General features: G+C 47.6%; 7 protein-coding genes across 7 annotated transcripts; 3 read left to right on the top strand and 4 right to left on the bottom strand.

Moving 5' to 3' along the window:
- The first annotated feature begins 29 nt into the window (after positions 1–29).
- Positions 30–4,283, top strand: BT62DRAFT_925215 (uncharacterized protein). The gene is made up of 16 exons (XM_043184752.1): positions 30–100; positions 152–235; positions 291–392; positions 440–512; positions 570–676; positions 724–1,074; positions 1,126–1,683; positions 1,737–1,974; positions 2,022–2,231; positions 2,283–2,539; positions 2,590–2,803; positions 2,854–3,083; positions 3,134–3,281; positions 3,336–3,437; positions 3,487–3,793; positions 3,850–4,283. Exons 1-16 carry the CDS (start codon positions 95–97, stop codon positions 4,094–4,096), a joined length of 3,234 nt encoding a protein of 1,077 aa, XP_043046163.1. The 5' UTR covers positions 30–94; the 3' UTR covers positions 4,097–4,283.
- A 777-nt stretch (positions 4,284–5,060) lies between these two features.
- On the top strand, positions 5,061–5,983 carry BT62DRAFT_925217 (uncharacterized protein). The gene is made up of 4 exons (XM_043184753.1): positions 5,061–5,163; positions 5,215–5,367; positions 5,424–5,521; positions 5,601–5,983. Exons 1-4 carry the CDS (start codon positions 5,084–5,086, stop codon positions 5,891–5,893), a joined length of 624 nt encoding a protein of 207 aa, XP_043046164.1. The 5' UTR covers positions 5,061–5,083; the 3' UTR covers positions 5,894–5,983.
- A 73-nt stretch (positions 5,984–6,056) lies between these two features.
- BT62DRAFT_17622 (SRR1-domain-containing protein) lies at positions 6,057–7,269 on the top strand. Its single transcript, XM_043179933.1, has 6 exons — positions 6,057–6,251; positions 6,306–6,448; positions 6,505–6,597; positions 6,657–6,802; positions 6,865–6,914; positions 6,992–7,269. The coding sequence occupies exons 1-6, from the start codon at positions 6,119–6,121 to the stop codon at positions 7,168–7,170; spliced, it is 744 nt and encodes a 247-aa protein (XP_043046165.1). The 5' UTR covers positions 6,057–6,118; the 3' UTR covers positions 7,171–7,269.
- On the bottom strand, positions 7,023–8,519 carry BT62DRAFT_1070407 (uncharacterized protein). Its single transcript, XM_043178656.1, has 2 exons — positions 8,324–8,519; positions 7,023–8,271 (listed from the first exon to the last, which is right to left on the bottom strand). Exon 2 carries the CDS (start codon positions 8,239–8,241, stop codon positions 7,369–7,371), a length of 873 nt encoding a protein of 290 aa, XP_043046166.1. The 5' UTR covers positions 8,242–8,271; positions 8,324–8,519; the 3' UTR covers positions 7,023–7,368.
- Positions 8,520–8,707: 188 nt separating this feature from the next.
- BT62DRAFT_880104 (TPR-like protein) lies at positions 8,708–11,490 on the bottom strand (the record flags this gene model as incomplete). The annotated part of the gene is made up of 9 exons (XM_043182611.1): positions 8,708–8,929; positions 8,984–9,112; positions 9,167–9,284; positions 9,335–9,693; positions 9,748–10,152; positions 10,191–10,581; positions 10,633–10,864; positions 10,914–11,087; positions 11,142–11,490. The coding sequence occupies 9 exons, from the start codon at positions 11,488–11,490 to the stop codon at positions 8,708–8,710; spliced, it is 2,379 nt and encodes a 792-aa protein (XP_043046167.1).
- Positions 11,491–11,741: 251 nt separating this feature from the next.
- On the bottom strand, positions 11,742–12,872 carry BT62DRAFT_17719 (uncharacterized protein). Its single transcript, XM_043179937.1, has 5 exons — positions 12,755–12,872; positions 12,405–12,697; positions 12,140–12,358; positions 12,011–12,082; positions 11,742–11,949 (listed from the first exon to the last, which is right to left on the bottom strand). The coding sequence occupies exons 1-5, from the start codon at positions 12,756–12,758 to the stop codon at positions 11,929–11,931; spliced, it is 609 nt and encodes a 202-aa protein (XP_043046168.1). The 5' UTR covers positions 12,759–12,872; the 3' UTR covers positions 11,742–11,928.
- Positions 12,873–13,315, bottom strand: BT62DRAFT_17713 (uncharacterized protein). The gene has a single exon (XM_043179936.1). It carries the CDS (start codon positions 13,216–13,218, stop codon positions 12,988–12,990), a length of 231 nt encoding a protein of 76 aa, XP_043046169.1. The 5' UTR covers positions 13,219–13,315; the 3' UTR covers positions 12,873–12,987.
- Positions 13,316–13,731: the final 416 nt, after the last annotated feature.

Genomic DNA, 13,731 nt, shown 5'->3' on the forward strand with positions numbered 1-13,731 from the left:
GTACTTATTTGGCTGATTACTCAGCCGATCTACTACCTCTTCGATAATCGACCAAGGCTCAGGCTGCACCTTTGGTTTTCTATTCATTCCCACCATGGAGGTACGTGGCTTTCGTCTGATCCTTCTGGATACCTTATCGCTGGGCTCATAGGGCATTCTCGACTTCGATAAAGAGTTCGATGTAGCCCTAATGGACCAGGTCGTGATGGCCTTCTACACTGGCTCCGGGGCAGAGGTACGGTGATCCACTTTCTTGCACCAGCTACGGTCTAAGACTTGAAATTACACAGCAACAAATGGCTCAACAAATCTTAACTCGGTTCCAAGAACATCCAGACGCTTGGGTGCGAGTTCCGAGCATACTAGAGTCATCATCGCATCCTCAAACGAAAGTTCGTGCATTCTACTTCGAAATGTGTCTTCATTGACTGTATCCCAGTATATCGGTCTTCAAATCCTTGAGAAACTGATCACTACGAGGTGGAAGACATTGCCCGAGGAGCAACGACAAGGTCCTGCAACTGCCTTGTCTTAGCCACATAGCTTACCTCTGTTCATCCCATCACTAGGCATCAGGAACTTCATCGTTCAAGTCAACGTTGGCGTGGCGTCTGATGAAACGCTGTCTAGGAAAGAGAAGACGTATGTCAATAAGCTCAACCTTGCGTTGGTCCAGGCATGTCGTTGTCGTCTGTGCTCCGTTCACTCTTGACTTTCCGTCAGATTCTCAAACAAGAATGGCCGCATAACTGGCCAACGTTCATTTCAGAACTCGTGGAATCATCAAAGACGAGCCTTTCGCTTTGTGAAAACAATATGGTCATCCTGAAGCTACTGTCAGAGGAGATCTTCGACTTTTCAGCGGAGCAGATGACGCAGACGAAGATAAAGAATCTGAAGAACCAGATGTGTGGCGAATTCTCTGAGATCTTCAAGCTTTGCTCCGAAGTATTGGAGGAAGCCAACAAGACTTCCCTCGTAAAAGCAACTCTGGAAACCCTGCTCAGATTCCTCAATTGGATACCACTCGGATATATCTTCGAGACAAAAGTCATTGATCTCCTTTTGACCCGCGTCTGTGCAAACTTTCCTTTCAAATAACTTAGTACTGACGCCGTGTTATAGTTTTTGGAGACGCCGGAGTTTCGTAATATCACCCTCAAATGTCTAGCGGAAATAGCTGCGCTTAACGTCGGACCGGAATATGACCCTAAATTTGTCATTCTCTTTGCTATGGTCATGACGTCCGTGAATCGGATGATACCCCCAAGCACAAACATCGCCCAAGCATACGCTAACTCCGGAGATTCAAGTCAGGAACTCGTCTTAAATCTTTCCCTTTTTCTCGCCAACTTCCTTTCTAATCACGTACGCGCCATCGAAGGAGAGCAGAATCGTGACGTTCTTCTTAATGCCCATCTGTACATGGTCAAGGTTTCTCAAGTCGATGAGCGAGAGATATTCAAAATCTGTCTCGAGTACTGGCTGAAGCTCGTCGCAGAGCTTTATGACGAGCTGCAAAATCTTCCTATCGGGGACTCTGGGTTGTTAATGGGGTTAAATCTAGGTGGGACGAATGGTCAGGGCATGCTGGGAGGAATGCCTATGAGAAAGAACATATACAGTGATGTTCTTTCCAATCTACGGCTAGTGGTCATTGAACGCATGGTCAAGCCCGAAGAAGTAAGCAATTCTCACTATCCTCGAAATTCTTTTAATTTATGTACGTGCACCAGGTTCTCATCGTCGAAAACGAAGAGGGTGAAATCGTCCGCGAATTCATGAAAGAGAGTGACACCATCGTCTTGTACAAATCTATGCGGGAACTCCTTGTTTACCTTACACATCTCGATGTGTTGGACACGGAGACCATTTTGACGGAAAAGCTTGCAAAACAAGTAGATGGCTCCGAATGGTCTTGGCAAAATCTCAATACGCTATGTTGGGCTATTGGCTCTATCTCTGGAGCGATGAGTAAGTCCCTTGTTAACACGCCATTCGTCTCTTTCTGACCTTCGCAGACGAGGAAACGGAGAAGCGCTTTTTGGTCACCGTTATCAAGGACCTTCTTGGCCTCTGTGAAATCAAGCGAGGGAAGGACAACAAGGCGGTTGTCGCGTCTGACATTATGTACATTGTCGGACAGTATCCTAGATTTTTGAAGGCACATTGGAAGTTCTTGAAGACCGTAGTCAACAAGCTTTTCGAGTTCATGCATGAAAGTCACGAAGGTAAGCAAAAGGTTTACACCGCAAGTCTGTCATTCTCAGTACTATCTATAGGTGTCCAAGACATGGCTTGTGATACTTTCATAAAAATTGCACAGAAATGTCGACGCCATTTCGTCATGCAACAGTCTGGAGAGTCGGAACCTTTCGTGGACGAGATTTTACGCCTTTTGCATCGGAATACAGTTGATCTTTCGCCTCAGCAAGTTCACACATTCTACGAGGCTGTTGGATACATGATTTCTGCTCAGCCTAACAAGCCACAGCAAGAGAAATTGATCGCGAAACTCATGGAGCTCCCTAACAATGCTGTAAGTTGCCATCGCTCGCTCTGTAGACCGACTTAGACCATTATTAACAGTGGGATTCACTTATGGCTCAAGCATCGCAAAGCATGGATGTACTGGCGAGCACCGACAACATCAAAATTCTGGCCAACGTTTTGAAAACGAACGTTTCGGCGTGTACGTCTATTGGGAGCTTTTACCTGCCCCAAGTTGGCCGTATTTTCCTCGATATGCTTGGCCTGTATAAAGCTGTGAGCGGTATCATCAGCGAAACCATTGCGAAAGAAGGTACTTGTCAGAGCGTGGGGTGCTTTGTATGTACTGATTGCAACTTGTAGGGTCCCTTGCCACCAAAACACCCAAAATACGGCAACTGAGAACCGTGAAGAAGGAAATTTTGAAGCTTATGGAGACGTACATCAGGAAGGCGGAAGATCTTGAGTCCGTTAACAGCAGCTTCATTCCTCCTCTATTGGATGCCATTCTTGGTGACTACAATCGCAATGTTCCTGCAGCACGAGATGCTGAAGTCTTGAATGTCATGAACACGATCACTGCTCGTCTCGGGGTACGTGGCTTGTCTTTGCTTCATGTTCACATGTGCTAATGCAGAATTAGCCATTGTTAACACCCCAAGTACCTGCCATATTGGACGCGGTGTTTGAACCAACTTTGAATATGATCAATCAAGACTTTTCAGAATATCCAGAACATCGCTCGGGCTTCTTTAAAGTTTTGCGGACGATTAATCTGAACTGTTTCCCTGGTACGTTGACTGCTGTGTGGACCGATCGTGGGCTGAGGCCTTGTCGTTGAACAGCACTTCTGAGTATACCACCGCCTCAGTTTAAATTATTCATCGATAGCATTAACTGGGCTATCAAGCACACTATGCGTGACATATCCGATCTTGGTTTAAATCGTATGTTACCTTCTATCTGTGGCTCGCAGTGACTGAAGTTGTCCTTCAGTCTGCCTTGAAGTCGTAAATAACTTTGCGAGTGCCGCAGATCCTGCGGTCAGCCAAGCCTTCTTCCAGCAATACTTCCTGAGCATCGTCCAAGACATCTTGTTTGTCTTGACGGACACTGATCATAAAAGTGGATTCAAGCTCCAGACTGTCCTACTTGCACGACTGTTCCAGCTCGTGGAGCTCAACATCATCCAAGCACCGCTGTTTGATCCGTCGCAGTTGACTAATCCGAATGCGACAAATGCATTGGGTCTTCGCGAGTATTGTATTAATTTGCTGCGGTCAGCTTTCCCTCATGTTCCACAGTAAGTGGCACTACGTATCGCACAGGCGAATCTCGTACTAACGACTTTGTCTGTAGAATCCAAGTGCAGACTTTCGTGGCGAACCTCAGCGAATATCACAGTGATATCAACCGGTTCAAGGGAGCGCTACGAGACTTCCTCATACAGCTGAAGGAGTTCTCCAACAGCGACAATGCGGAGCTCTTCCTCGAAGAGCGGGAGGCAGAGACGCAGAGGAGAGCTGAAGAAGAACGACAAATGCACATGCGTATTCCTGGAATGATTAAACCTTCACAACTAGAGGATAAAGATGAAGATATTTAACCATGGGCAGTACTAGTACTGGATTCACGTCTACTCAACTACTTACTTTACTCCGTTTTCATAAATTCGTTTTTATAATTCTCTTGTCTACTGTGCCTGCTGGCTCTGGTTGCTTTCGATTGTAACGCATGTAACACTAGCTTAGTTGTAGAATGATACTCAATTATCTGTACACTACGATTTGGATGTGAATTGGATTCGATTTCAATAGTCGACCAAGTAACTGGTGCTATGCCGAAGGGATGCAGAGAGTATTGCCATAGCGTTTCTTTATCAAACTTGCTCCGTTTAATGCACAAAAAGACGGTGACGGTGATGTCTGACTGTGCCACGGACGACAGCTGTAATGCAAGCCGATGAGCGGTGCCTGAATAGCACGATTTGTCGACAGTCTACTGGCACGCATGCTGGGATTGAGCCGTCAGAGAGAAAGACTATCGTAGCAAGTCGAGTTGAAAATCGGAGCTTACCCTTCGTCATGTCCAGGCGCTTTACTGAGTCTGGCCATGGATCTTTGAGGCGGTTCAAGTTGATTTGGTCCATGATGATATCAAGTCTCCCTGTCTGCTGACCAGAGCCCGGGAACTGTCATCACATAGTTGGCGCTTAGAGTATCCTGACGGGAATTTGATTGTTCAAGCGATTTTGGTGTCGTGTGGGCTAGTGCTGCTCACTACTTGTAAGGGTAGGTGGTATGTGCCTTGGTACCCGGATCATGTTGCGAGGAACGAGGAAAAGGAGCCGCGAACCCATACGTGCTGGCCATCTGTTGGCTGCTAAATAAATACGTTAGGCTGGCCAAACCTGCGGTACTGATTTGATTAGGTCCAGTGCGTCCGCCATGTTCATCGCAAGAAGATGCCGGTGTCTTTATCGTTATCTCCTTCCAATCAACCTATTCTTCCCCTGCTTCTCCGCGATGAAAACGCGTGTATTGATACAGCAATACTGCAATTTTTCTCCAGTTAGAGCTAGGGTCCAACTCGAATGAATAGTAAGCTCGATCTGATCATTGTGTCATCAATCAAATTGTCACAAACACTCATCTGCTGGCTCATGTTCAAAAAGCAAGTCGTTCCAGTCGCTCCTGACATACAACGCTGATCCAAAATTCAAAGATTTTCTCCGTCGTCTGATGTAGCTGGCCACACGCCTGTAAAATCATCAGTGCAGAGAGCAATTCGTGGAACGGTGCTGTCCCAATGGAAGATTGAATCTGAAACGCTGGAGGCTATATGGCCAAAGAAGGAGGGTTTGGTGCACGTCAAATGGTAGATGCTGTCTAACATTGTGAGAAAGAAGAACTAGCTAAGAGAAAGTATGTTAGCAGAGAACATATATCGATCTACACCGTGCACGGGGAGCCTCTTCTGTTCCAGCACTTTGATGGTCCGCTCTACCCAACACTCAGGATCCTTCATAAATGTATGTCACGCAGTCACTTGCCCCCTGCGGGGGGGCGTTGGAGCCAACAAAACAAAGTATAATGCTTCTTCAATTGTAGATCCTTACATCCTGCCCAACGTCAAGGTCGATCGTGGGGCAATCCGCTTTCTGCTCGCCGGAGCCCATATGATGTGCCCTGGGCTCACGTCTGCAGGTGGCTATCTACCCCCCGCAGACGAGGCGTTGCCTGCAGGAACTCCGGTTGCGATCTACGCTGAAGGGAAGGAACATGCGGTGGGAGTAGGTATCACGAAACTGAGCACTGAAGAGATCCGGAACGTAAACAAAGGCGTCGGCGTCGAGACTGTTACCTATCTCGGTGACGACCTTTGGGTACAGAACAGTTTGTAGTTCGTATTTTAGTAAAAAAGACATATAATCTCCGGGCCCATCCAGACCTGCGGGTGATTCAATACAACAACAGCCTCAGGTCATCGGGGCCAATATATTCAAATATTCAAAGTCAATTTTCTTAGCCGACGCTTTGCTTTTTACGAACCAGGTCGTTTCGTATTTGCTCTTGTTTATCTTGCAGGACGTACCTAAGCTGCCGCGGTCACGCTTTGTACGACAACCATGGAGTTTGTTGTAGTGCCATCACAAAGGAAGCGAAAAAACAGGCCTCGTAGGCACAGACCGTCCGTTTCTGATCTTGTTGAACGTACCATACAGGATCTTCAAAACGACCAGTGGACGGTTTCTGCCATTCGTATGGATTCATTTCCATTGCCTACTTTCGTCTCCACCGACCATTGCTTGTCAGAAATTGTCCGGGACTCATTCAGTGCCGTACACAACGACGAGTGTCCTGACGTATTATGCCTTGGCCTCGGAAGTCCTTGTTCGTCTCCAAATAGTCGGGCGCAACTCGCCTTTCTGCTTCTTATCTGTAAATCCCTCAACATAGTGTGTGTACCTACCATATAGATATCCACCCCCAATATCATGTGTTCTTTTCGCAGGATCGCTCACGGGTCTCCTTGTATGATCCTGTATTCACGGAGGAAGATCTATGTTACTTTGAAGAACAGAAACTGAATGTGTTTCAGAACAATGCACGTCAATGCTCACATTCGTTCGTCTCAGATATTCATATGCTCTTCATTTTCTACAGGAAAGCGAAGGCTATGCGATCAAGAGCCCTACCCTTCTTTATATGCCTCATTGCGACATGGAACTTCATGAAGAAATACTCAAGCACAACAGCACTCTGCGAAACGTTGTCCTTATCTGCAACCGTCTCGGTGATTACGTTGAAAGGTACGTAGAATGGCAGCTTCGTGGTCCCCATATGTCGTGCAGAAGAACTGAGGCTCGAATAGCAATCCTTCTCGCGAGCTCGAAGCAAGGGTTCCATATCTCTGCCGAATTGGTGAGTCAGTCATTCACTCCCTCATGGTACGATGCCTGTTTTCTTACTAATTGCATCTTTCATTGCATCTGTCTTAGTCCCTTTCCTAATATCAGTCTCATTCCCTCCGTCCCACGTCTGGCCTGCTGCTTTTAACAACACATCAGTCCAGTACCTCCCTATATCCAATTTTGATGCTTGGTCTTCGGAGATCACTTCCTCCTCCTCCGCTCAGCATGGCGATGCATCGGCCGAAGCTCGCCCAGGAAAGGCGTAATCGCCGTCTCCTCATTTTTTCTTGCTGTTCAATCAACTAGTCACAATCAAAGAACCCTTCAGATGTCTATAGCCAAAAACAAAGAAACAGGAGGTGCACGGGTGCATATTGTAGATGAGCAGAGGAACGAGGGCATGTACGTACAAGTAAATAATGCCTATATACGACGACGGCAAGAGATGATTATGGTGATGATGCTCAACATTCTTGGAGGAAGTAGCTAGGAAGGACATGGGAAAATGGAAGAGCATCAAACTCGAATGGTTTGAAGAAAGAGTCGTCCGCGTCACTATACACGTGTGGATCTGTATGCCTGAGCCTGCTGCGTCCTGTAGGCAATGGAATAGAAGCCGGGTCAAGCGTCAGCGAAGTCGACTGGTCCAATGATGGTGTCGTCGGCGCGTCTGACTCGTCATCAGAGGTGTCTTCTATAGCATCTGGAACAGGAAGATCTTCTACATCGTCGAGATCGTAATAAGGTAGGGGTTCATCATACCCAGCCGAAAGAGAGGAGTCAACAGTGGAATCAAAATGGTAAGGGGAGATAAGTGGAGGATGATAGGGAGGATATGGTACAGGATATGGATACGAATATGTCATGGATGTGGCGAAATACGTTGGATTAGTGAGATCGTCTGACGAGGACATGGGAGACGGCAATGGACTGATAGCATCGTCATCGTCATCCGCCGGTAGCACAGACACCTGCACGCCAGAACTACTAAAGTCGTCCTCGTCATCGTCACCAAGGCTTTCCCACAGAGAATTGAACCACTGAGCTTCCGAGTGGTCCACAGAGGAACGCGATTCTTCTGTACATTTCCCAACGTCGGGAAACATGAAAGAATCCTGTTCGACCATCACTTCGTCTTGCTCACTGTCAGAGTCGGGGTCCAAGTCGTGGTGGGGAGAGTCGGTTTCGACTGGAGCTTCAGCAGCGGAGTGAGAAGACCGTACGATGGAATTTTTGAGGAGCACCCAGCGATGCAAGCTGACATTGTCCTTACTCCCAACGGACACATGCAACTTGGATCGGGCGAGCGAGAAAAGATTCGAAAAGTCTGATGACATGGACGGGAGACGAGGGTGTGGGGTAGATACCTAGACGTGGTCAACACCTCCACTTCATTGGAGAACGATAGGGGATACATACAGGAGATGAAGGAAAGCCAGAGGTAGAATTAAGGGTGTATACGGTCGACGATTTCAGGTTCGAAGAGCAGGGATCCGTTGTTAGATATACGGACGACTGTGTTAACCATGCTTGTTTATTGGGGTCGCCAGACGGTCAATGGCGAAGACAACGAGGAGGAAGGGCAAGACTTAGTCGGACATGGACTTATGCAGACATGGTTGGTGGGCAGAGGAAAAAGGGGGGGACTCACGTACGCGTCTCGCTTTATATGGAACCCGGTGGTGACTCAAGCGCCAAACAAATGGACCGCCGGCATCTCAATCAAATCGTCCGACTCGGTTCGTTTCGCTTTTTTTCGTCAGATTGCTCAACTATTATCTACTGCCGCTCAACATTATCCCGTCATCCCTCATCCATCTTGTCATCATCCATCTCGTCCCTAACTGTCTCCAGCAGCTTCTTAATCTTGTTGACGTTTTTTGGCGCAATATCACGCACAGCCGCAAGTAGCTGTGCGGACTTTACCTCGTCGCCAACCAGGCGATATGCCCTGGCCAACTGAAACACAACGTTTGACTCTTCCGGTGTCGACTTCCGAAGGTACTCTAGGTCTTCAATCGCTCCCTGCGGAACCACTCGCATAAGACTCACACTCCACATAAAGGGTACACAACTCACCTCATACTTCTTCATGGAGATAAGTATTTTGGCTCTCCGATAACGAACCAGCGCATTTTCAGGTGAAATGTCGATGGCTTCATTAAATATTTGAAGGGCTGTCTTTCGATCGCCCCGCCGTTCCACTGCCTGATAACGAATAAGAGCGGGGTTTACGCTAAACAGTACGAGATAGAGGCATACCATCCCAACACATCCCAATAGGACTGCATTATTTGGATGAATAGCGTTAGCCTTTCGGTAGTGATATTCCGCGAGTCTGATTTTGCTCATCCGCAAATAGCAAGAACCCAACCCGTACCTGTTGTTATCTGTTAGTCCCATAGCTTCTACAATCAAACAAACATTTACCATGCGTTGTAGTGGCGAGGATCGACACGTAATGCAGACTGAAAAAAACTGATCGCCTTGTCAACATCCTCATCAATCGACTCATGTCCGCTGAGCGTGAACGCATAAGCACATGATGGGTCCATTTGAGCGGCTCGTTTGAAACATGTCAACGCCTGCGGTCGGTCCTTCTGTAGAGAAAACAAGTTGCCTATCGCTATCCATGCTTGAGCCGATCGGGGATTGATATTTAGTAGCTCTTGAGCCAAAAAAGACAACTCGACATGGTTCTGAAGGTACCAAAGAAGTGTCGAGTATACTTCCATATCCCATAAACGATATGGATCGGAGGTTCTAAGTGCTTTAAAAGCTCTTTCCGCCTACGGCTAGAGGTCAGGATGATGAAACAATGTACAGAGATAAAATTGCACTACAGCACCGTAATCGGCCTTTTCATAATGAGCCCGGCCAATCAGCGACAGTACCCAAGGTGTTTCCTGGTGCTCTTCAGGTAATTGCATTAACTCATCTAAACATCTTGCAGAGTCAAATAATGTTAGAGCCCTTGTCGCAATCGCAAAACGTCGCATGAGATCGTAGACATAGTTATCTGCAAGTTCTGCTTCGTAGGCATCTTGAGTCGCAATTGTCCAAGGGCCAGGAGATGGCGACCTCTCTGAACGAGGCGAATGTGCGTTAGGTGGCGGCGAAGGAGAATACCCAACCTCCCCTACGTATACATCGTTTTCGCTATCAGACTCGAATGAATGGGAACGTCCATGTGTCTGTTGACGCCGCCGATCACGAGTGGAAGGCTGATGAACATGGAATATCACTATCTAAGAAGGAAATAGGGATGACCTAGAAGACTGCACACCTTGGGCTGCTTGGTACCGGTGCCGCTTAGCAGACGAGTGCTTCGGCGTGTAGCATTTGAGGTGGCATTACCAATCTTTCCGGGCACTGCGCTGATTCGGGATGACTGTTGAGAGCGACGGCTCGATGATGAGAAGAGGTTAGAAAAATGAAAGCCCTGGCGTGCGCGTGCCTTTTTCTGTGGGTCGTCCCCATTTTGTTTGAGTGATTTAGAATGCTTTGATGGCTCGGGTTGTCGGGTGGAGCGAAGTTTCTTGGGCACGGGACCAGCTTCATCAGCGGACGAAAGAGGGCGGGAAAAATGAGTCTGGCTGGAGGAAGCCTGTGTTGAAGATTGCGTTCGTGTATGTCGATGCTGTTGAAGGGTATCAAAGGCAGGAGCGGGTTGAGTACTATATGCAAGTTGCAGGCCTAATACCAGAACCAACGAGCGGAGAACTCACTTTGAGTTCATAGGCAATCCTGGCGGACCCATTCGAAATAGCTGAGTTTGCATGATTGGCTCTGGTTTCCACGGGCGAAACAGATTTCCTGTATTAGTCACCTCTGGGGTAAAGAAAGCTGCACCAGTAGCAACAGGAATGGACGCCTTGGGAAGTATGTGTTCTTCTTGCAATGCTCGCCGGGTGGAAATCGGCCGCGGAGGAAATAATTGGTCGATGTCCGGAACAACACCTGCCTGAGGTCAAGCCCCTGAACCAGAGAAAGAGAGAGGAGGACACACCTAAAGAACAGAGTCCCTCAAACGCTTCCCAAATGTAGGGATTCAAAGATAATGCTTGCTGGAAACTGATCGCCGCTTTATCCTGAAGGTTCCCCTTCAACGCCATTGTACCGGCTCTGGAATGTAAGGCCGCATCATCAGGAAACTGACGCGCTGTTCTGGGAGCCGTTGAGCCTTAACAAACACCGGCTTAGCTGACAGGTAGAATGTCAATTCTGAGAAACTCACTTGAAGGTCGGTACGTAGGATCCTGCAATGTCTCTTCCAAAGCTTCCCGCGCTTGTCGATAACGCCCGAGAGCAGTGCAACATTTCGCCTTGAGCTCAAGACAGCCACTACATTGTTGCTGCCGAGCGATGTTGACTATAGCCAGTGCGGAATAAGTCTGCCCTTCGCGAAGCAAGGCTGTAGCATAGAGGTGGCGAGCGTCATGAGTAGCGGTATGAATGGCGAAATATCTCTCCGCGTAGAAAACAGCGGACCTTGTGAGGTCGGAGTCAAGACACGCCCATATAAGAGCTTGGAAACGTTGAGAGACCTGATTCTGGAACGCCAATGAAAATTCCGAGGAATTCATCGATGAGAGCCAGCATTCAAGTGGAAGTATGGACGAGGATGCGAGGAGCGGCCGTATTGTATTGGCGCGCTAAAAAAAGGAGTGCCACCACAAAAGTCAGTGTTGATGCAAAGGGCCAGACCAGGACACTCAAAATTCATTCAAATTGGACGTGTTGTGGTATCACGTGACTTCAACGCGCCTTGGCCACGCCTTTCTGCCAGAAGGGGGATTCGGAGCGTAGATTTAGAGTACATATCTCATAATTAGAACGGCACTGGGGCAACATATATTCAATATTCAGTCCTCGGCAGCCTGTTTAACTTCTACATCTCCAGCAGCTATTGCCTGAACGGTATTTCCAAGTCCCAAGAGCCCTTAAAAATTCTACACCCAAGGTACGAGTGCCGCTCGATTTGGCATCTGAATCCGACCCACTTAACCACTCCAAAGCGACCTCTACATCCAATATAGAGGAACCTATGCCAAGGGGAAGGTCAAGTTCCTTTCATGTTAAACGAAACATCGAGGCTAGCAGCACATCTCGAGCATCCGACCTTGAGGGCGGAGGCATATGAAATACAGGTATGAACCACATCCATCCCATGAATATCTGTACGTTGCTGGGTCATCACTCGGCATCAGGCATTATTTGGCAAAGGGTACATACTTGACCCATGTACAGCCGGAGTCGTACCACTCGAACTGCATCAAGCACAACACCCTTTTCTGCACCTTGTGTGACATCACATATGGACGTCGTTTCACTCGGTGTTATACCCATTTCATTGGGTAATGGAACCTCTTGATTCACCTCTTCTAGGAGGTTCTTCCACTTGGACGTGCTAAGAGGTTTCAGGACAAACGATATGACCTTCAAGTTCTCGTCCTATGGAAACGTTAGTTAAGAATGTCAATTGACTTCGCCCACTAACTTTGTCAGTGGTCTTGATCATGAATCCGTCCCCAAAGGCCCTCATTTTAGCAAAACTTGCCACCATCTTTCCCGAGTCCCAACGGCCGTCGCTGAAAAATGTGCTTAACGCTTCCTCTCCCATGTGCTCAAATCCAGGCCTGCGTTTCCCCATATGTCCGTCTGCACTTCTTGTGTATTTCTCCCATTTTTCTGGCGACCCTATAAGATCGTCATTGTACCTTGCGAGAGAAATCCAGACATGGTTGGCGCCGGCTTCTTTGGCTGCTCCAGCTGCACCTACTTTTCCCAACCCTACACAATCGATAATAGTGTCAGCTGCAAGGCCCATCTTTACACCAGAACTCTCCTTCATCCTCAGTGTTATCTGTGTCAGTCGCACATTGGGGCCTTGGCCTGGGGAATGTTGAGAAGCCACGATCGGGAAAGCCCACACCACACATCAGAGGGCGCTTGATATGTGAGGAGAAGAGACCAGTAGTAAAGCCATCGTTTCCGACTGGGAATACTGACTCCTTATTTCTGTTTCTTGATGTCTGAAGGAGCCTTCATCCGCCTGGAGGTGTGCAGATCTAATACGGATTTCAAGGACATAGTTCCATTGGACGGTGAAGTTGATGATGGTATTCCTTGCATTGGGGACTCTCTACGTGGGAAAACGTATTTGCCATCGTAGCAGAGCTGTCGTTGCTTGAATCTGGCATAGCCTGTCTGATATCTTCAGCTCGCATTTTTGCCCTTTCCTTTCCACGGTAACTCCGTTTGAGAGAAGGTGCTAAGTGACCATCCAGAGACAGGAGATACGCGCAAGCCATAGTCCCAGAACGCCCTTTGCCAGCTAACAAACTTGGGTAACTGCAAGGTAACTGAAAGCTACCTTTACAGTGAAGCACAGCAACTCTGTGTGGAAATCCAGACAACCATGCACGTATCTCCCGTGTGACAAGGGTAGTAAAACGAGGGGCGGGGCACTAGGCTGACGGTCAATTAAACAATAAGAATCGAATCGCGGTGATGGCACATTGATAGTCTGGGAATGGATACCGACTGACGTGTCCTTCAAAATATGACACAGAATAAGATTTTTTTTTCACGGGGTAAAAATTGAAGACCCAGTAATTCTTGCCGTGTCGATGATCCATGGCGGAATCTGGGTAACCCATGATATTATTTTTATAATATTCATCGCGTGCAAAGTAAAAATATTATACTGAGGGTATGTGCAATTTTTGGTTTGTAGCATGGTCTGGCTACTTGCTGGGACTTCGTTTCTTTGTCTGATAGTTGCATAATAATTTTATTTGTGGGTTCAGATGGCTTCCTCGAAA

This window comes from Guyanagaster necrorhizus (genome assembly GCF_019112545.1).
Source record: "Guyanagaster necrorhizus MCA 3950 unplaced genomic scaffold BT62scaffold_1, whole genome shotgun sequence".
Taxonomy (NCBI): Eukaryota; Fungi; Basidiomycota; class Agaricomycetes; order Agaricales; family Physalacriaceae; genus Guyanagaster; species Guyanagaster necrorhizus.

Coding starts and splice junctions, on each gene's coding strand:
- BT62DRAFT_925217 (XM_043184753.1), top strand. CDS start 5,084: ATGAATAGTAAGCTCGATCTGATCATTGTGTCATCAATCAAATTGTCA. Junction 5,164..5,214: donor TGCTGGCTCATGTTCAAAAA/GCAAGTCGTTCC, acceptor CAAAATTCAAAG/ATTTTCTCCGTCGTCTGATG. Junction 5,368..5,423: donor GGTTTGGTGCACGTCAAATG/GTAGATGCTGTC, acceptor AAAGTATGTTAG/CAGAGAACATATATCGATCT.
- BT62DRAFT_17622 (XM_043179933.1), top strand. CDS start 6,119: ATGGAGTTTGTTGTAGTGCCATCACAAAGGAAGCGAAAAAACAGGCCT. Junction 6,252..6,305: donor GTGGACGGTTTCTGCCATTC/GTATGGATTCAT, acceptor ATTGCTTGTCAG/AAATTGTCCGGGACTCATTC. Junction 6,803..6,864: donor CTCGGTGATTACGTTGAAAG/GTACGTAGAATG, acceptor AGGCTCGAATAG/CAATCCTTCTCGCGAGCTCG.
- BT62DRAFT_925215 (XM_043184752.1), top strand. Junction 2,232..2,282: donor CATGCATGAAAGTCACGAAG/GTAAGCAAAAGG, acceptor TACTATCTATAG/GTGTCCAAGACATGGCTTGT. Junction 3,084..3,133: donor CGATCACTGCTCGTCTCGGG/GTACGTGGCTTG, acceptor ATGCAGAATTAG/CCATTGTTAACACCCCAAGT.
- BT62DRAFT_17713 (XM_043179936.1), bottom strand. CDS start 13,218: ATGGCTTGCGCGTATCTCCTGTCTCTGGATGGTCACTTAGCACCTTCT.
- BT62DRAFT_1070407 (XM_043178656.1), bottom strand. CDS start 8,241: ATGTCATCAGACTTTTCGAATCTTTTCTCGCTCGCCCGATCCAAGTTG.
- BT62DRAFT_17719 (XM_043179937.1), bottom strand. Junction 12,359..12,404: donor TGATCAAGACCACTGACAAA/GTTAGTGGGCGA, acceptor ACGTTTCCATAG/GACGAGAACTTGAAGGTCAT. Junction 12,083..12,139: donor TCCGGCTGTACATGGGTCAA/GTATGTACCCTT, acceptor AGCAACGTACAG/ATATTCATGGGATGGATGTG.